At 49.3% G+C, this 19,517-nt stretch overlaps 3 protein-coding genes and 1 pseudogene across 3 annotated transcripts; 2 read left to right on the forward strand and 2 right to left on the reverse strand.

Annotated features, from left to right (window-relative positions):
• Window positions 1-456: 456 nt before the first annotated feature.
• On the forward strand, window positions 457-4,763 carry LOC120708924 (MLO-like protein 1). Its single transcript, XM_039994360.1, has 14 exons — window positions 457-908; window positions 1,021-1,078; window positions 1,312-1,544; window positions 2,169-2,285; window positions 2,372-2,426; window positions 2,571-2,662; window positions 3,027-3,101; window positions 3,183-3,271; window positions 3,373-3,422; window positions 3,552-3,592; window positions 3,737-3,946; window positions 4,027-4,094; window positions 4,184-4,244; window positions 4,350-4,763. Exons 1-14 carry the CDS (start codon window positions 777-779, stop codon window positions 4,563-4,565), a joined length of 1,497 nt encoding a protein of 498 aa, XP_039850294.1. The 5' UTR covers window positions 457-776; the 3' UTR covers window positions 4,566-4,763.
• A 167-nt stretch (window positions 4,764-4,930) lies between these two features.
• LOC120708925 lies at window positions 4,931-8,647 on the reverse strand (annotated as a pseudogene).
• Window positions 8,648-9,507: 860 nt separating this feature from the next.
• Window positions 9,508-10,578, forward strand: LOC120710801 (protein ORGAN SIZE RELATED 1-like). Its single transcript, XM_039996377.1, has one exon. The coding sequence runs from the start codon at window positions 9,874-9,876 to the stop codon at window positions 10,303-10,305; it is 432 nt and encodes a 143-aa protein (XP_039852311.1). The 5' UTR covers window positions 9,508-9,873; the 3' UTR covers window positions 10,306-10,578.
• Window positions 10,579-18,380: 7,802 nt separating this feature from the next.
• On the reverse strand, window positions 18,381-19,030 carry LOC120708926. The gene has a single exon (XM_039994361.1). The coding sequence runs from the start codon at window positions 18,895-18,897 to the stop codon at window positions 18,592-18,594; it is 306 nt and encodes a 101-aa protein (XP_039850295.1). The 5' UTR covers window positions 18,898-19,030; the 3' UTR covers window positions 18,381-18,591.
• Between the last annotated feature and the right edge of the window lie 487 nt (window positions 19,031-19,517).

A 19,517-nucleotide genomic window follows, 5' to 3' on the forward strand; every position in this document is an offset into this window, starting at 1 on the left:
TTGTGAGAATTTAAAGTTAAATCAAAAAAGAAAAAGAAAAAAAATGGGCCGGCCCATGAAGGCCCACCGATCAAACCGGTCAAACCGGCTGGTAAACCGGTCGGTAAACCGGTAAAACCGGCCGGTAAACCGGTTGCACGGGAGCTTTTGAATTTCAAACCGGTAAAACCGGCCGGTACCGGTCAAACCGGCCGGTAAACCGGTCGGAACCGGTTGCACGGGAAAATTTGAATTTATTTTAATTTGGATTTGAATTCAACCGGTTTCCACCGGTTACCGGCCTAACCGGTCCAGTAAACCGGTACCGGAGGGCGGCGGTAACCGGTTTCCGGTTGGGAAATAAAACCCTGGTGATCTCTCGAGATGAATGGGACCCGTGCTGGCCCTCGGCTACTGGCAGCGAGCAGCTGGGCGCGGCGCCGCGCTGCCGGTGGCCGTGCCAGCGGCCGGGCGCCGCCGTGAGCGATTCCGCGCGCCAGCCCGGCCTAATTAATTGCCACTATGTGTGAAGTAATGCGCGTTGTTTCGAACCGTCGTACGTTGTGCTAACTGCTAGCGACAAGACAAGGCGCCGCGCTCCGAGCAGAGCAGCGAAGCCAAACCAACCTCGCTCGCTGCCGCGTTGCAGGCGAACCACTCCACTACCACTACCGCCCGGCGCCGTGCTGAGCATCTGCAGCTGCAAGGGCAGAACACCGGGCCCAGGGTACGGTGCCGGAGGGAGGCGGGGGAGAGAGAGAGAGAGAGAGAGGGAGAGGGAGAGGGAGAGGTGGGGAATGGCGGGTGGCGGCGGGGAATCGGAGTCGACGGCGCTGGAGTTCACGCCGACGTGGATCGTGGCGGGGGTCTGCTCCCTCATCGTCGTCGTCTCCCTCGCCGCCGAGAGGTGCCTGCATTACCTCGGCAAGGTAACCGATTGGTGTTTCCTTGCGTTTCTGATGAAATCTAAACGCGTCGCTCGTCTCCCTCCTGAATTAATTAATGCTGCACCTTGACTGGTGGTGACCGCTGCGAGGGCAGACGTTCAAGGGGAAGAACCAGAAGGCGCTCTTCGAGGCCCTCCTCAAGGTCAAAGAAGGTATCGATCGATCTGTTCTTTTCTTCCATTTAGCCTGCCCTTTCAGGTGATATTCAGTTCAGGCGAAGCTGGGGTTTATAGGCTTCTGTCAGAAAACTAGGAGCTTTGTTCATCTTCAGTACAAAACTTGATTCCCCTGCTCATTTCTACATTCAGATCAAGCTGTGACTGTGACTGTGATGCTGCAGTAGGGTTCAACAGCTTCCCTCAATATAACCGATGCGATTTTGCAGAACTGATGCTTCTGGGGTTCATCTCCCTGCTCCTGACGGTGTCCCAAGGGATGATCCAGAGGACCTGCATTCCTCCAGAGTGGACCATCTACATGCTCCCATGCCATAACGCTAAGGAACAGGCAGAGCTGAGCCCCTCGGAGGCTCATGGTCTTGCTGCTGGAATTTTAGGCCTCACCCGTCGGCGTCTGCTTACCGAGGGTGGGACAACGGTCCAGCATTGCCAAAAGAAGGTGCATGAGATGATAACAACACCTGTTGCTTCGTGCTATTTCAATCGAGTACTTGTTATAGCAGCCTAAGCTTCCAATCATTGGCAAGCCATCCTGAAATTTGCTAGCTTGCATCATTCATTTGCTAGCATCTGTATTCATATGACTCGTGCTTGATGTAGCATGCTGCTGGTCGTCGGGAACTTACTATTGCACATGGGTGGTCTTTCTTTATTTCCTAATTGCTGTTTTAGTGTGTAAGACAAGAGGGACTCGTAGTGGGTTCCCTCAGGTGCAGCTGTATTGGCTATATTATCCAATGAAAATTATAGGGAGCCTCACAGTATAGAAAATTAGATTAAGTAGTATATTCTTACAGATTTTCCATTAAAAAATAGCAAACTTTGTCATGTGCTATCTACTGATAGCAGCATTCTTGTATTCCATTCTGGGATTAGTCGTTCTGCCTTGCTCAGTGTAAGGGACAGAGATAGTCGGTGATCATGATATTTCTTTATGATACAATTCCTATGTGCCTGAAACTTTTCTTTCAAAACATGAGAATATGTGACATTATGGAGCAATAAAGCTAAGGTTATAAGGGACCCAAGTTTTTAGTTCTAACTCCACCATCTTTGTCAACAGGGAGAAGTTCCTTTGCTGTCAGTAGAAGCACTACATCAGTTGCATATCTTCATTTTCATTCTGGCCATTGCACATGTGATTTTCTGTGTTTTGACTATGCTTTTAGGAACCGCGAGGGTAAGTATCATTGAAATTCTTCTAATCCTCCGTGTGTGTATTAATCTTTTGGTTTCAAATGATTTTAACTCTATCTTGTTACTCAGATTCGTCAATGGAAACACTGGGAGGATGAATTTCAGAAGGATTCTACAGAAAATGGTAGGTAGTATCTTGTTTGCTACAGAAATTGTTTGTCAGATGATATGCTTGGTGTTCTGGTAGCAAGTAGCAACTGTCCTTCTCTAAACGAGTTAATGAAAAACATTAAGGCTGCCTTTTTGGCACGATCCTATGGAACTGCAGGGCAAAGGAAGGTGACCTATGTGCATCAGTGTGAATTTATCAGGGAACATTTCAAGGGTATTGGCAGAGATTCGGCAATATTGAGCTGGCTGGTAAGAAATGGAATCTCATGTTGCTTTTAGTGAAACAAATGTATCTTCTGTACGAACCACATCCGAGTATTTCTTAAGCTAACAATATGCCTTTCTTCATACAATCTGGTTAACTTTAGTCGCTGGACAGACTAGGCTGCTGTTTTCCTGTAGTCCCTCTTACACGGTTCCACTTCACTTATCAGTGGATTATATTGAATAACTTCCAAATAATGTTTTTTTAGTAATAACCCCAAACGAAAATACATTTAAATGCTTAATACTACATACAAGTAATTTTTCATTGCTGCGTTATTAATGAATTTTTACATGGCACTAATTATCAAGTATCTGTTTGACCAACTCATTAAGCTTTTACTTTCAGCATTCTTTTGTTAAGCAGTTTTATGGATCAGTTACTAAATCAGACTACATTACAATGCGACTTGGCTTCATCATGGTAAGGATAACATAAGTACATAACTATAAGCATAATTTTTGTTCCTTCCCAATTATAACAGGCGACAATTTTTTCTTGCAGACACATTGCCAGGCAAACCCAAAATTTGATTTCCACAGATACATGTTACGAGCTTTGGAGGCTGATTTTAAGAAGGTGGTTGGCATTAGGTACTCCAGTCAGCAAATTTATACATTTTCAGTTCATGTGCTAGCAGTTGTTGAGCACAGTTGATAAACTTAACTATCTTGCCTTTTCTTTGCTCACTTAGCTGGTACTTGTGGATATTCGTTGTGGTATTCATGTTGCTGAATGTCAATGGTGAGTTCCATCTGTCTTCACTTCTGTACATCACAGCTTTTCAACTGCTTGTTTACTGTACTTTTGCTTCTATTCACTGTAAACTAATATTATCCAGTGCCTCTGATGTTAATGATCATAAATCTACAGGTTGGCATACTTACTTTTGGATCTCTTTCATTCCCCTTCTTGTAAGTGTTTTAACTAAATGAGTATCTTTGAAACTGCAAACTTAATTTGGTCAAATTTCAGATCAAGCTTGAATTTGACCCTTGATTTGAGACTGAACTTATTGGGAAATGGGAACTTCTTTATCTGCTATCTGCTTCTTGCAGCTTCTGCTGGCTGTTGGCACCAAGCTAGAGCATGTCATAACTCAGCTGGCAATTGAGGTTGCCGAGAAGCACTCCGCAATCGAGGGCGACTTGGTCGTCAATCCGTCAGATGAACACTTCTGGTTTGGACGGCCAAAAATCATCTTGTACCTGATCCACTTCATCCTTTTCCAGAACGCGTTTGAGATTGCCTTCTTCTTCTGGATTCTCGTAAGCGCAACTGAACTCCGCAGCGAACAAAATAACTAAGGTTAAAAAGCTCACAGCTGATTCTTTTCTCTCTTTGCAAGACCACCTACGGTTTCAACTCCTGCATCATGGACCACGTCCCATTCATCGTGCCGAGGCTCGTTGTCGGGTAATTCACATACCTTCTAGCTACCCATCCCATTTCAGACAGTCGAAGAGCCATCAACATGTTTCAGGCTCATGATGTTAACTTTGCAGGGCCATCATCCAACTCCTCTGCAGCTACAGCACCTTGCCTCTGTATGCAATTGTCACCCAGGTGCGTGGCTGTGTGCCAATACTCCCCACAACGTCCTGACCACCGTTTTGGCGATTCAAAAACACCAAACGAAACATGGCCTTAACTACTTCCTTGTTTGCAAAGATGGGGACCTTCTTCAAGAAGGAGATCTTCGACGAGCACGTGCAGCAGAGCCTCGTGGGCTGGGCGCAGAAGGCCAAGAAGAGGAAAGCGCTCAGGAACAGCAACGGCGGCGGCGGCGCGGCCGGGTCGGCGCATCCGTCTGCGAGGCTCGAGCTGATGAGGCGGGCCGCCGCTCTCGAAGGAGGCAGCACCGGCGGCAATGGCAGTGAAGTCTAGTGCCATCCAGCGCCCAGAAAATTTGGGAGACCGTCAGAAGATGCAAGTGTCCTCATGTGCGCGGCTTACGCGAGCCGTCAGTGTTTGTTAGATAACTCATAACTAGTGTCTGATGGCTAGAACGGGTGCTCTGGTATGGTGTTTGTAGGCTTTGGATTTATGACTCGAGGCATGTTATGAAGTGAGGACCTTTCAGTAGTTTTGTGCTGATGGAGGCGATGAGCTAGTTCAGGAATCGGAGACGCGGAGCCTTGTGTAGTGTATTGCCGATTCACGGCTCGCCGTCGCCGGCGAACGCACGAAGCCAGAAACCAGGACAGAAATTCACAGTGGGGGTCAGCGATGCTTCTGAAAAACTAAAAGACTGGGAAAAGGAACAGACGCTGCTGGGTTTTGTTCCTCAGGAAAAGGAAATACTAACACAGCGAAGATTCAGTAATAGAAAGCATCACTTAGTTGATCTCGTCAGAACCGTGCACAAAAGGTACAACAGGGGGGAAAATGCCAGAGTTGATTCTATTCACCACTTGCACACCTGCCTCTGGATTTTGGAATTCATGGTGCCCTTCCCCTTGTCCTTGTAGGCATTCCTGGAGGACACGGGCCTTCTCCGCCCATGGGCAGCAGCGATTGCCTTTTTCCTTTGCTTGTTTAATTTTTTTGTGAGTTCCGCATCTTCCTCATCATCATCGTCATCCAACGAGATACCTTCATTATCGTCATTTTCCTGGGAAAACATCATGCCCTCTGACTCAAGCGGTTCCTTAGCATCCCCATTGCTACCGGAGGGAGAACATTCCAATCTGTTCTCACCGCTACAACTTTTTCCATGCTGCACAGTGAAGAAATGTAAGCAAAAAAAGGCAATAAAAGTTTGTTTATTCATTCTTATGGATAGATGACTAACCTCTTCAGAAAAAGTTCCAGGTACACCTGAATCCCTTGAGGCAAGATTACAATCAGGCTCATCAATATGGTCCTGAGAAACACCATCAAAATACATTTCAATAACAGTTTACGCATATTCAAGGAATCAGGCTCATCACTATCTAGACTTACGGGTACGGTTTACCCATATTCAAATTATCTCAGCCAGATATACCTGGCCTATCTTCAAGGAATCAATAGGCACAGCATCACCAACCCCCTCCTCGTCGTCGTCATCATCTGAGCGGGAATCATGTCCTTCAGCATCTTCATCAATGTACTGTAAGCAAAGGTTGCAAAAAAAGAAGTATCAGAAAACTAAGCTGTAACAAAAATCTATAAATATATGCATGAATAACAAATTTGCCGAAACATCTGGCCAACCTTCTCCATCTCCACTTGCTCCTTCCTGGTAAATCCACTGGCAGCTAGTTCCTTGTCCAAGGAACCAGCAGCCTTTTTCACAGACAAAAAGGATGGCCTGCTATTCCCTTCACCATCACTTTCAGATCCATCTTGTTCTTCATTTTTCTCTGATGTAAGATTGAACCTAACAGGAAGAATAGAAATCTCAATAAAAAAATTATTCAGTACCGAATTAGGATAAGTTGAAACTTTCTTGCATATACTACAAACCTCTTGTTGAAAAACTTGTAGATACACTCAATGTCTCGGTCAAAAAAACCTGCAAATGCAAAATCCATTTAAAAAAAAAATACACGGCACAATCATGCTTGTTATCTGAGTAAGATACATACATTTGCGCATTACGATGAGAAACAGATACCATCTGTGGGAAGTCAATAACCGTAATTTTTTCATCATCATCAATCTGCATGACATTGCCATTGATGAAAATAATTATACACAAAGATTAAAAAAATACCATATGTAGTAATGTTGTATACTATATTACAGAGCTAGTGCTGGCAAGCAGCACCTAACAATTATTCAAAAGGATGGTTCCAGCTTTGGTTCTTTTTTGAAGAAGAAGAACTCTTGCTCCATAATATCTTTATCCATGCAAGTTTTGGTTCTACCAAGTTTTGGTTCTATGAATGGTCAAGGATTTAAAAATTCTAAATCACAAACTGGGAAAGGAAAAGGAAAAAAAATACCATGATATTGAACTCATTAAAGTCGCAATGTATCAGCCCATGCTCTGCCAAACGAACGATAAGGCCAAGAATTGTGTCAAAAACATCATCTGGATTTTGTAACTCTTTCACTTGAACCCTACATAACATAAAGCAGCTTGTATCAGGCTCTGCACGAAGGAACATACTCTTAACTAATATAAGAATCCACGGATGGTAAATATATGCTTACAGAGGATATCCCTGAACAAGTGACATGATCACACAATGCCGATTGCAATCCACAGCAGTTGGAACAGGGAAACCATGGTCTCCTAAAGCCTGGAAATATAAGGAGTCAAGGATAACCGGGCAAAAAGGTAAATCAAAAGAGCACATAGCTCAGATTGAGTTAATAGAGTTATAATGAGGGGGAAAAAACCTTCATAAAGGCAAATTCCTTCAAGGCTGCAAGTCGTGAGAGGTACAGCCAATTAAAGCTCCTTCGATGCCTCAGATAATCACGCTTAGATTTCACAGCCCTAAAAGATGTCCTGCCCAACCTATGGAGCTTCATGGCAAGCACTGTAGCATCCTCTGTGGCAACCTCAAATATATCTGTGTATCACAGAGATATTAGAAATAACTTCTTATGACCTTTGCCACATTACTAAAACAGAAACTAAACACTAAGAGTGACAAACCAGACTCTTTTCCAACACCAATCTGACGGCCAACCGAAGCAAAAACTCCTCGATTAACCAAAGTCTTAATGGCAAGGAAGACATATCCAAGATAGGTGAGCCGATATCCATCATCTGTCTGGAACGGAACCAATAAAACAACAAAACAAGTTGTGCCAAAGTGCAACCAACCAAAAGTTGCTTAATCAGAACGAACCACCCATACACTCACATTTAGTGGCATCATGGTGCACCAATTTGTTCTTCAAAAGATCCCGCAGCACTTTGTATGTGCCACCATGCCTATATTTACAAAACATAAAGAACATATTCCACTGAGGTAAATACAAATATATTCCACCCGGCAACCAATAGTTTCATTTGTTCAATGGCAGATCAACAGTAAACATTAAGAGTAAACACTAGCAGCTTGAAGATTCCATGTTAGACTAATTAGTTTTTCAGCACAAAAATGTATGGTAAAGTACCAGTGCAACATATATAATTTCATTTACGCTACAGAAAAGATAAGCATAAAGGATATCATTACGGTAAGAATATTATCCACCTAACTGAGCACCACAAACTGCAAGTTGCGAGCCATCCAAAAACTAAAAATCCTTGGTATAGTGTGCAAGGTCAAATAGCAGCAGTAATACCTCTCCAATTCACATGCTAAAATTGCAATTACATCTCAAAATAAACGTTTGGAATATAACAGGAAACATACTTGTTAACATCTAAGACTAGCATACACAGGCATATGCTCAAGTATCAGCCACAAATTGCGCGATTTGTAACAAAACCGGCTTACTTCAGTCCAGCGATCCTGTCAACAAGCTCAGCTGGGACAATCTCGTGCTGCGATCAGTCCAAACCGGAGGGCTAACGTGAGGAACGGAAGCGGGTAACCTCTCACAGGCATAATATGTAACCGGAAGAGAGACTGGGATGCAGGGGCCTTCGAGTATCTTACGTTGCGCATGCCCATCTGAAAGGCGGTGAGGACGCGGAAGTCGTCCTTGGTGAGGTAGCGCAGGGCGTTCACGTCGAGCTTCATGGTGTCCTCCCCCTGCTGCTGCAGCCTGCAGAAGCTACAGGGCAGTGGGGAGGCGGGCGACGATTGGGGCAGCTCTTGGCTCTTGCTCGCCGGGGGCCCTGTAGACTCTGGCCTTAGTTGGCTCCGCTGATGAATCAGACCTTAGTATTCGTAGCCGGGGCACGCGCGGGCGTGGAGGTGCTGCCGCGTGTAGCTGAGCGGCGGCGGTGACGGCGAGGGACGCGGTATATCACGGCCCCGACGACGGCGAGGAGGTGCCCGAGAGGTCGACGGCGGCGGCGCCGGGGAGCGACAGCGAGCGGCGTGTGAGCCGAGCCAGGTTTTTCTCATATTGGGGCCGAAGGGTTAGAGACTAGTACTCCTTTGGTGGGCTTTGAATTGCGGGCGGCCCATGCGGCAGGCGGCTGCTACCAATTTCAAGTATTTTTCCTCACTCAAAAAAAAATTCAAGTATTTTTTATGCTGCAGTATTTTTGACGTCTAGCGGATGCAGTATTTCTTTTTTTATTATTATTACAACAAGCTGTGGCGATAGTGCTGCGGATCTTCCAGCGTGTTCGGCTGATCCAATCTCGGCTTGTCTCGACTTGTCTCGACTTATCTCCTCTCACATAATACTATTTATTCTACCAGTCGAGCACTATTCACTAGATCATCCGAACAGCCTCGACTTATCTCATCTAGTCCGTCCACCGCTCAGGCTGCCTCTTGCATCGACGTCGGCAAAGCCACGGGCGGACGCACGATCATCAATCAGCATCCGGATTCCGGAAGTAGAAAGGGACACGATTCGGGCAAGGCAGTCACGGTGCACGCTGCGGTCTGCGTGTCCTGTCCTCATTCATCCAGGGGGGACGAACACGGAGCTCCCCGAGCGTCCGAGCACTGAACCTGCAGGCGGCCGGCCGGGCCGGCGCCGAACCTGTCGGCCGCGGCTCGTGGCACGCGAGGGGGCCGGGGCGGGCGGTCGAGTCCGCGGACCAAAAGGCGACCAACAACCGCGCGCGCACCCGGCCGGCATCCCACGCCGCCGCGACGACGCGCGCAACCAACCAACTCCTGCTACCATTCATACCCCCGCGCCGCGCCGCGCCGCGCCGGCCATATACGCCGCACCTGCACCGGCACCGCGATCTCTCGGGGCTCGGGCAGCCGCAACCCCCCCGCCCCCCCCCCCCCCCCCCCCCCCCCCCCCGTGCTCTGATCCCGACGCCGATCTCCCTGTCCTCCTCGCCCGTCCGGCGGCGACCCGACTGGCGCCTGACGGTTCATGGAATACGAGGTCAAATTCTGCAGCTGCCTATGCGCGGAGCAGGAGCACATGCCCTGCTGGCCTGCTCACGACACCGCGTCGTTCGTTCAACGAACCTGCTTCATCTGTGCGTGTGCGTAGCGAGCAAGCAGCCGCCCGACCCAACTTGGAGTACCAGTATATTACCTCAGCTCCCGCTCCTCCGCAGCCTTCTCCTCCTAGAGTCCTAGGCGACCAGCTTGTTCCCTTCGACTGCTGATCCGAGAGGGTTCTCGTCATTCGGGGCTAAACTTACAGCCCGGTGATCTTAATGAGCTTTGCGATCCGCAGCTCCGGGCCTGAGCTCTGCTTCTTGATCCAAGCATCATCGTCGTCGTCAGACATCGAGTTCCCCCGTCCGTTCACGATGGATAGGAGGTCGGGAAGGAGGAGCGGGCCTCACCGGAAGGGAGCGGTGGCAGCGCACTGCGCCGAGCGCAAGCCGCAGGGGGCGGGCCACCGGGGGCCTGCGGCGGCGCCGCCCGCGCCGCCGCTGCCGGGGTACTCGTACTTCACGGCGGAGCTGGCGATGGCGTTCCTCCTCGTGGCCGCGTCGCTGGCGCTCCTGCCGCTCGTCCTGCCGCCGCTGTCGCCGCCGCCGTTCCTGCTGCTGCTCGTGCCCGTGGGCCTGCTCGCCGTGCTCGCCGCGCTCGCGTTCGTCCCGCTCGACGCGCAGAGCCACCTCGTCGGCTCGCTGCGCTGACGCTGCTCCCGCGGGGAGGCTTAGATTACCAGCGTACATTAGTACATAAATTGCTGCTAATTAGTATCAGATTAGCTAGGATTTTTGGCTGAAGAATTTCCATTGTAACCTGCTGATCAGATAATAAGTTGGATACGGTCGAGCCATGTAGCTGCAATTCATTCATTGACTGATCCCATGAATGCGATCCAAATGCAGTGGTGATCTAATCCCTCCTGTTATATATAAAAAAAAAGTGACCTGAATGCAGGAATCAGATGCCAGATGAACGAACACCGTGCTGTTTCGTGTTTCTTATACCAACATATTCTACTGATGAACAAAAAGAAAAGAGATATAATAAAGCTTGATTTTATTATTCTCCTTCAGGAAGAAGAATCCAACCTCTGTCTCCCTCCCTCCCTCTCTCTCCCGTTGTAGAATTCCTTGAGAACTACTACTCCACGCATCAGTAAAGGAAAGTTCACGCACGCATCTCACGTTTTGCCCATGTCCACTCCTTTTTTCCGCACGCTGCGATCCCCGATCCGGCGCGGCGGATCGGTCGCACCTGCGTCACGCGCATGGGCTCCGACGGGTGACGACGACGTGCTCGCCGTCGTCGTCGCCGCCGAACCGATCAGAGCCGCCTATTACTAGAAATCGATGGATAATCCCCGGGGGACAGGATGGCGTGTGCGCCGGCTTCTGCCGCCGCTGACGGGATGACGTGCGTGCGCCGCACCAACCGAGCACCCGAAGCTTCCTGTGTCCTGGCTGGTGTCGCATAGTACTTGCATGGTCCGGGGTGGGGGGTGCCGGGTCGCGCGCGTATACATACTCCTTCCACAGTGGACGGTCCGGTCCACGGCTGATTGGCGATGCGGGGTCGAAGAAGCACGCGTTGACGTGAAGCTAGACGATCGGGAAAGATCACATCTGTACCGTGCCCCGGTACGGATGTATCTTGGCATTCCCAGTTTGAATGGCTCGTTTCGGAGCAGCTAGCCAGTTGCGCATAACGCTTTGGAGATCTCGCGTGACGCGTCCATGTTTCCTAACGATACGACGAGTGATGCTTCGCGGGTCCGAGGCCTGAGCGTGTAACATGTACCAAAAGGAGAACATACGTCCTCTCACTATTTCGCATGCATGATACACTAGCATGTTTGCGTGGGTTTTTTTTTTTTGAAATTTTACACTCGTCACTATGAACGCGTTAAACGTGGATATGGAGCGATCGATATGAAGGTTGGACCTTCGGGGATCCGGATTTGGATTAGGACTAGTAGAGGAATAGTCCACGTGACAGTCGAAGGAATGTTACTGCGTGAATGCTGTACGGAGTATGCAAGACGGGTGAGGGTGACAGGCCCTCGACAAGTATACCCGTGCCGCGCTGCTCTTTGGGGCCGAGCAACACGGGCCTGCAAGTATATGCCTATGCTAGCTGACACCGGGCGTTGTTGGAGTCACCCAGCAGATTTATCACATTAAAATTATTCTACTCTAGATTTTATATTTTGAGTCTAAACTGGTATTACAAATCAGTCTACATGTGTAATCCAACCAAAATTGTTCTAGAATAATTTTTTTGTTGCGGAATAATTTTCATAAAAAAATCGTTCCAAAACAAAAAATCTTAAATAAAAATAATCATTGCACATTGTGTGATGATTTGACTGTCAGCCATACGTGTGACCCCTGACATTTTTTTAGAAACACAGTACAAACGCAGACGCTCACAAACACACACGCACACTCATCCCTATGAATACACGCACGCAACCTTACCCCTATGAGCACCTCCGAGAGACTGAGTCGGCAAATTCTCGAGATTGACGAAGTCACCATAGACACCCCCGCAGTCCCACTGTCGATGGGAACGTCGCCTACCATTAAAAACACAAACGTTATTAAATTCTAAAAAAATCGCTCTCACGAAGAGTCGAACTCCGGACCTCAGGCGCTCCTCCTTTCGCCCCTAAGATTTGTATCTGACACCTGCTCTGCGCCCACAATCCGCGGCGGATGACACATGCATCAAGCCCAGAAGGCGTGGAGATTGGAGGACGAGATAGAGAGGCCGAGGCTGGGCCGGACATGGCTGGATCTTCCTCCCCCGGGCCCGGCTGCAGCATTTACCCCCTGCTGACGCCATGACCCAACAGCAGCAGCACTGATAGATCGGAATCGCGTCACGAGCCGGCTCCGATCCGATCCATCAGCAGCGCTTCACTCCGGGCCCTCCATGGGCCTGTCTGCTTACCTGCTGGATCTGACTAAGACTGCAGGCTGGTAGGCCCAGCATCTCTCTTGATTATTACTACTCCTGCTTATTACTAGTACTCGCTTAACTCAGGAGGGTCCCACCACCCACCATGAACAGAAGCCGCATTCGCAATCAATTTGAACCGCTCAGGACTGTTGAGGAGATCAGGGCACGAGTACCAGACCAGACCACCACTGCCGGTTGAATGTCGATGCTCCACTATATAGCCCGGGACAAATAACCGTTCAGTCAAAGAAGCCTCTGCTTTCCAGAGCTCCAAAGAGGTAACAGCTAGCGGCCTTTGTCACCAGGTTGATGGCGTTTAGCATGCGGCCCATTGCTAAGCTCCATATCCCTTTGTACACTGTTACGGCTACTAGCCTAGTAGGCTAGTACCATACCGGCTTACTAGACGTTAAGAGTGCACGAAGCCTGCTAGGTACCATCTCTGAAAGACTGAAAGCCTGCAGCCATTATCTATCGATGTGTGCTCGTCTAGCAGTACTTCTCTAGTTTGTTTTCTTTTTGGGAGGTCATGTATATATGCACGATTAGTTTGATCCAAGTGACATTTTTGAACTAGTAAGTAGGTTTGGTTACAAAACCCCAAAGGCCAAAAAAGGACCATCAATTATTATGTGTCACTAAGTCCAGTTTCAGTAGGAGTTTTATGGATACAGATATCTAGATTGAGAACTAGGTAACCGTGTTATTAAGTTTTATAGTGATAAATTCTGCTCACATCCCAAGAAACTTCATCTTTCTGTCTTTTTACCACATCAGTAAAATTGATGATATTTAATATCATGAAACTCTTTATAAAACTTCCACTAAAATTGGCTAACTAATTAATACCTGTGCTGCGCTGGCCAAGTGGATCGACTCCTGGACTCGAAAAGGCATCAGGGACCACGGTACTCTCTCTGGACTGGGGGAACCATTCAATCCTCTCTGCTCTGCTACTGGAATCGCAGACCATTTGAACTCAAACCAAAATGGAGGGTTTTCTTTTAAAAAAAATGAAAAAACTAGAGCCACGTAAATAAAATCCCTTTTTTCGCATCATTGCACCCAATCCCTACAGCTATTAACGTGATACTAACCAGCTGTGTGTGTTCATGACGCACTTAGGCGGCCAGCAACTTAAAACGAATCATCTTGAATAGGATGTGCCCAGTCCGTCCATCTTGGCGGCCGGGCGTGGCGTGGCGGGCTAGTTCTTCTGTGCCACCGAGGACAGTCAACGCTGTGCCCTCTGACCTCCTCTCATGTGCCGCTCTGCCTGCAGGGCTGCCACATCGAGGCTGGCCTGGCCTGGCGCCCGCGACTCCACCCGGGACGCGATCTCCTGCTCTCTCCTCTCTCGTGTCTCCACGTACGGAGTACGGACACCACTCTAAGCTGCAGTGACGACGACAGTGCCGCGCGAGAACCCAGAACCAGAAGAAGAACAGTGCACAGTGCAGGGACTTCAAGAGGATGCGCTCAGTCCGTGCATCTTGGCGGCCGAGCGTGGGCGTCAACGCTGTGCCCTCTGACCTCTCACGTGCCGCTCTGCCTGCAGGCTGCCACATCGAGGCTGGCCTGGCGCCCGCGCCTCCACCCGATGCCAAACAGAGGCCTTGTTTGTCGATGTTAGAATTCTAGCACGCACACATAACGAAAAAAGAATCTTTTATGCATGAAGCACTAAATGAAGTCTATTTGTAAAATTTTTTTATGGATGTGTGTAACTTTTCGCGACGAATCTAATTACAGTAATTAATTGATAATTAGCCATAGTGATGCTACAGTAACCATCCTCTAATCGCGCGGTCAAAGTACTCATTATATTCTGCAGGGTCACTAGCGCGGGGGTTCTGAAGTTGGTTTTATAAACTGGCTTTGTTTGACACCGTAATTAGCGGTCAAAGTTTACTATTCATTACCATGCTACAAAACCAAACAAGGCCAGAAGCGCCGGGACGCGGCCGCTCCCAGCCTAAGCTGCAGTGACAGGCGACAGTGCCGCGCGAGAGCCCAGAACCAGAAGAAGAACAGTGCAGGGACTCAAAGTCTAAGGGGAAGAAGGGGCTGTTCGGTTTATTTAAAATCCGGCTGATTTTAGCTGATTTAATAGTACTATGTGAGAAGAAATAAATCAAAACAAACCGAAATAAGCCGGAAAAAGAAAAACGAACAGAGCCGAAGATGAAGGAGAACGAACAATGAACTTGGGCCCAGTTCCGTGAAGTGTAAATGCAAAAAAAAAATTTGTAAAAGAATCTTATCAATTTGAAGTATCAAATAAAGTCTATTTACAAAACTTTTGGGATGTGTTATAAGTCACGGGACGAATCTAATGATGCTAATTAATTCATGATTAATCAATAATTAGCGAATGATTACTGTAGCATCACTGTTGTAAATCATGGATTAAGTAGGCTCATTAGATTCGTCTCTCGATTTACAAACCATACATACATTCATTTAGTACTTTAAATTAGCAAGATTCATTATCAGATTTTGTGTTTTTGCGTTTGCTGATGGCAACTAAACAGGGCTCCCTCTTGGAGGCAACATTTATGAACTCGAACAGCATCACCAGCGTTCATCATCATCAGGTGGCCTCCAAATTAAACGGAGGCATGCATTTCTACAGATTGGCAGCATTCCAATAAAAAATTCTCGACACGAACTCCAAACGGTTAACGATTTACTACTACAAGCAGGACGCGACGCTGGTGATCTCTCCGCGCTCCGTTCCCACCGGCGGCGGCTCCGCCTCCGCCGCCGCCGCGGCCACGCTGCCGGGAACCTCCTCCTTGTCCTGGGTGAGCATGGCGGCGCCGACGCAGGGGCCGCACGTGCGCTCCACCCAGGCCTCCAGGTCGCGGCCGCCGCCGCCGCCGGGTTGGCCGAGCGCGCGGCGCCCGAAGCAGAGCCGGCTCACGGCCAGCGCCGCCGCCGCCAGCACGGCCACAACGGCCAGCATGGCGATCACCGGGCCGTACGACCCTCCCCCCGCGGCGCCCTCGACGGGCGAGCCTCCGACGCCGTACGCCACCGGCACCGTGAGGGCCGGCGGCGCCGGGGGCATGAACGCCGACATTGCCTGCGAACTGAGCCTGGCAGCCAGATGAGAGCTAGCAGGGTTTTAGAGAGAGAGTGTGTGTGTGTGGGGGGGGGGGGGGGGGGGGGGGGCTTGTTAAGAAGTGTAGGAGAAAAGGGTGCAAAGCGCGCTGGAGCAAGACGAGAGCGTGTGTGGAAACTGGAAAGGGAGGGGTTTTGTGTTGTGGATTGATTCCCTTCCGCCTGCCCAGAGAGTCCCGGCCGAGGGAAGGAAAAGAGTCAAAGGCTGTGTTCACTTCCTCCAAATTTTCCATCACATCGAAATTACATCGAAATATTAAATATGACAAATGATTTATATATGGAGTGCTAAATGTAGGTAAATAAAAAACTAATTGTATAGTTTTGATGTACGTTGCGAGACGAATTTTTTAAGCCTAGTTAGCATATAATAGAATAATATTTGCCACAAACAAACGAAAAGTGTTGCAATATGCTACAGTGCCCGATGTGACCTTTTCTACTAGATTTTCACGGATCTAAACACACCCAAAGACGGTTCTCGTTCGCTCCTTGCCGTAACATAAGGTCAAGTGCAGTAGTGCAGTGGCCAGCGACTCGAGTCTTTGGGTGTGTTTAGATACCCCAAACTCCTCCCAACTTTTCAAACTTTCCATCACATCAAAACATTAAAGGGCCTTTTGGATCACGGGGCAATTGAAGGAATAGGAAAAGATTCATGTGCGGAATAGGAAAAGATTCATGTGCTGACGTCAGTGTGCCTTTGGAAGGCAGAGGAAAAACATAGGAACCATTCCAAAGGAACGAGCGTTGTCTCACTGTAGCCACAGGAAACGTAGCATTCGGTTGGAGCTCATGGAAGAAAACTGTAGCCACAGCAACGACGGAGGGATTCCAGAGGAATCGAACTTGCTTTCCTTTCCTGCGTCTTTCCATTCCTACGGTTTTCCTCTCCTTCACCTGTGTGCCAAATGGGGCCTAAATATAGCAAATGACCAATGTATAAATTACTAAATGTAGGTAAATAAAAAAACTAATTGTATAGTTTTGATGTACGTTGCGAGACGAATCTTTTGAACCTAGTTAAGTCATGGTAGGACAATATTTACCACAAACAAACGAAAAGTACTATAGTATACTATAGTGTTCGATATGACTTTTTCTAACTTTTCGTGGATCTAAACACACCCTTTGGCGCAAAGGTTCCTTCCCTGCACTGCCACACCTGGTTACCGGTCGTCTATTCATCGCCGGCCGTTCCAACAGTCCATTTACATTACCTCCTGGTAGGAAAAATCAAAACTTTTACAGCCGCCTGTTGGCGTTTTACATCTGCGCTCCATCCTCAGGTAGTCAGGTTGGCGGAAAGGCATGGACGGTTGAATTCCAGGCGGCTGGCGGCCGGAGCATGGCCGCGAGATACGCCTCGAGATGCGTGAGATCCTCGACAGCGACGCCTGGCCTGTCAGCCAGCCTCGGTGGGCGGGCGGCCGCGCCGCATGCCTTCATTCGTGGCCGCCCGCCCGGCCGGCTCGACTCCCCTCCCCTGTGCCGCGCGCGGCAAAATAGAAACGGTAGCGCCAGTGCCCAGTAATAGATGAGGTTGGTTGGTTGATGTGATGCGGGGTGGCACAACGTACGCCGCCACGACGTTCTGTTCTTCTGGCTGGGACAGCGAGCGAGGGGCGGCCCGGGCGCATGGTTTGGGCCGGCCGACCACCCGTGGAGATTCTCTGCCATAGGGACGAAGGGGGCGGGGTCCCTCGTGGCCGCGGCGAGCGGCTGCCGGGCTACAGACCACGCCCCGCGCTCGTCTTTCTACTGTCCTTTGTTCGAACAACAAAAGCCAGCGCAGCGCAGCGAGCGAAACTACGATTCGATATGCACAGCGTCAATATCGGTTGGTGAGGCCTGCGCGTACAACTTTTTCCGTCCGGCCCTCTCCTTTTGAGCAAGCGGAGCAGGTAGTGGGCGCACAAAAAATAGTATTTATTTCCCTCGCGTCGAACCGAGTATGGAGTTCGACGTTGAGGTATGACACCCAAAGTTTGACAGCTGCAATGTGTCAGTTCGGTTAAAGCGAAATGAGCTTCCCCATGGTTCGCCCACTGGAGCTGCTCCTCACACGCCGCTGCCGGCCGCCACAAGAGTGTTACTTTCTGTGCGGGCCGGGGTTGTCTGTGTCCTTTGCTGCCCAACTCACTTTGCACCTAGTTTTGATTTGCTTATGCGGGCCGCAAAACCAGATTCGTCAGCTCCGCCCGGCCGGCCCGTGCGTAAGTCTCGCCCGTGGAAACCAAACCCATCCCGAAACCATATGATCATTTTATTGATCAACTAGGGCCCACTACACCGAACAGGCCTGTAAACACAAGGCCTACTTTAGAGATCGGGCCAGGATTTGTGTTCTTTTTTTTAATAAAAAATGATGTGTTTATTTTACTACTCTTGAAGAGATTTTTGCTGAGCTGAGAAAGATGGATGGGATTGGAGGACGACCTACGCTGGAAAAGAGTAACAAATCAATTTGGACACACCGTAGATTGTGAACCCGGATTCTCTAATTCCTGCTCAGTATGGCCTCAAGCACATTATGATGCTCATCCCTTTTCCTAATATCCTCTGGTTATAATATACGATGCTCGTTCTGAATCTTCTGCAGTTAAAAATTCAATTTCACATTTTTTTCTTGAGAGAAACACTTAACTTTCATTCGTACATGTACGGGAAAAAGAAGCAGGGCACCTTAAAAGAAGAAGAAGAAGCAAGACACCTTAAAAAAACGAACAATCAAACAAACATGGATTGGCAAACCATCATCTGCACCTTCGCAAATCGATGTGTATGTACACTTGAGTTGGATAACACGGCACAATTACTCCTTACCACTACTACTACCTCAGAACTAAGCAGAAACACGAGCAAATTCCTTCACCCTCCGATCCGCCGGCGTGCGCCGATCCTCACATGCCGCCGATGCAGGAGAAGATCCTCATGCTCCGGCCCCTCGGCAGCGCGCCCGGCTGCCGCCACGCGGGCGAGGCCCCCACCTCCCCGGCCAGCTCCTCCAGGGACCGGTGCCGGCGGTGCGCCATCTCGCTCCCCACTGCGGGCACCTCCTCCCACCGCTTGCTGTCCCAGGCGCCGCCGTCCTCCACGCGGGCGCCGAACCGGCCGCCGAGCGCCGAACCGGTGGAGCTGCACCGCGAGTAGCTCCGCGTCCGCCGCTCCTTGATGGCCTTGTAGATGAACGGGATGAGCCCCTCCATCGATCCCCGGTGACGCGACGACGATGCCGGCCGATCGCTGCTCCGGCTTCCCGCTAGAGGTCCAAGAAACGGTGGTGTCAGCTGGCTGCCTGGCTCTGCCGGTGATTGGTAAGCCCCGGCTGGGTGAGCGAGACGCTTCGTTATTTTATAGGCGCGGGGCAAGCCGCGCGCGCGCTGGTTTCTCTACTCAGGCTCAGGAGGGAGGCGGGTTCAGAGACGTCGCTTGGACCCGGCTGCTGCTGGCTCTTCGTTCTCTTGCGTGTGGTGTCGCGTTTGTGTTTTGGCTCCGGTTGCCTGTGCCCGAGCGGCTGATGCTGACGGTTTTTGTTCAGTTCCTAGCCAGTGCAGTGTTTTGCCCCTCGTGTTTTTTATTTTTCTTTTGCCTATCGTGCTAGTAATTGGGACGGCCACATGGGTACTTTGGTAGATGTAGTATTCTAGGCGATGTTTTTGGCGGGTTGCATGTTTCCTTTTTCTCATATTATTAGGCTGCTTATGGACCTCACGAAGGAGAACATGCAAGCGCTTGGCCAAAGAAACCCTGTTCATTTTTTCTGTTTTCTCGTGGAAGGCAAGAACATCTATAATCTCAAAAAAGAAGAAAAAAGAATCCCAATCAT

The sequence above is a fragment of the Panicum virgatum genome, chromosome 5K, assembly GCF_016808335.1.
Source record: "Panicum virgatum strain AP13 chromosome 5K, P.virgatum_v5, whole genome shotgun sequence".
Taxonomy (NCBI): Eukaryota; Viridiplantae; Streptophyta; class Magnoliopsida; order Poales; family Poaceae; genus Panicum; species Panicum virgatum.

Bases quoted from the DNA above. Each gene is read 5' to 3' on its own strand.
- LOC120710801 (XM_039996377.1), top strand. From the start codon at position 9,874: ATGAGCTTTGCGATCCGCAGCTCCGGGCCTGAGCTCTGCTTCTTGATC.
- LOC120708924 (XM_039994360.1), top strand. From the start codon at position 777: ATGGCGGGTGGCGGCGGGGAATCGGAGTCGACGGCGCTGGAGTTCACG. The intron at 3,423-3,551 runs GTGAGTTCCATC...ATAAATCTACAG, and splicing joins CATGTTGCTGAATGTCAATG to GTTGGCATACTTACTTTTGG. The intron at 3,947-4,026 runs GTAAGCGCAACT...TCTCTTTGCAAG, and splicing joins CCTTCTTCTTCTGGATTCTC to ACCACCTACGGTTTCAACTC.
- LOC120708926 (XM_039994361.1), bottom strand. From the start codon at position 18,897: ATGGAGGGGCTCATCCCGTTCATCTACAAGGCCATCAAGGAGCGGCGG.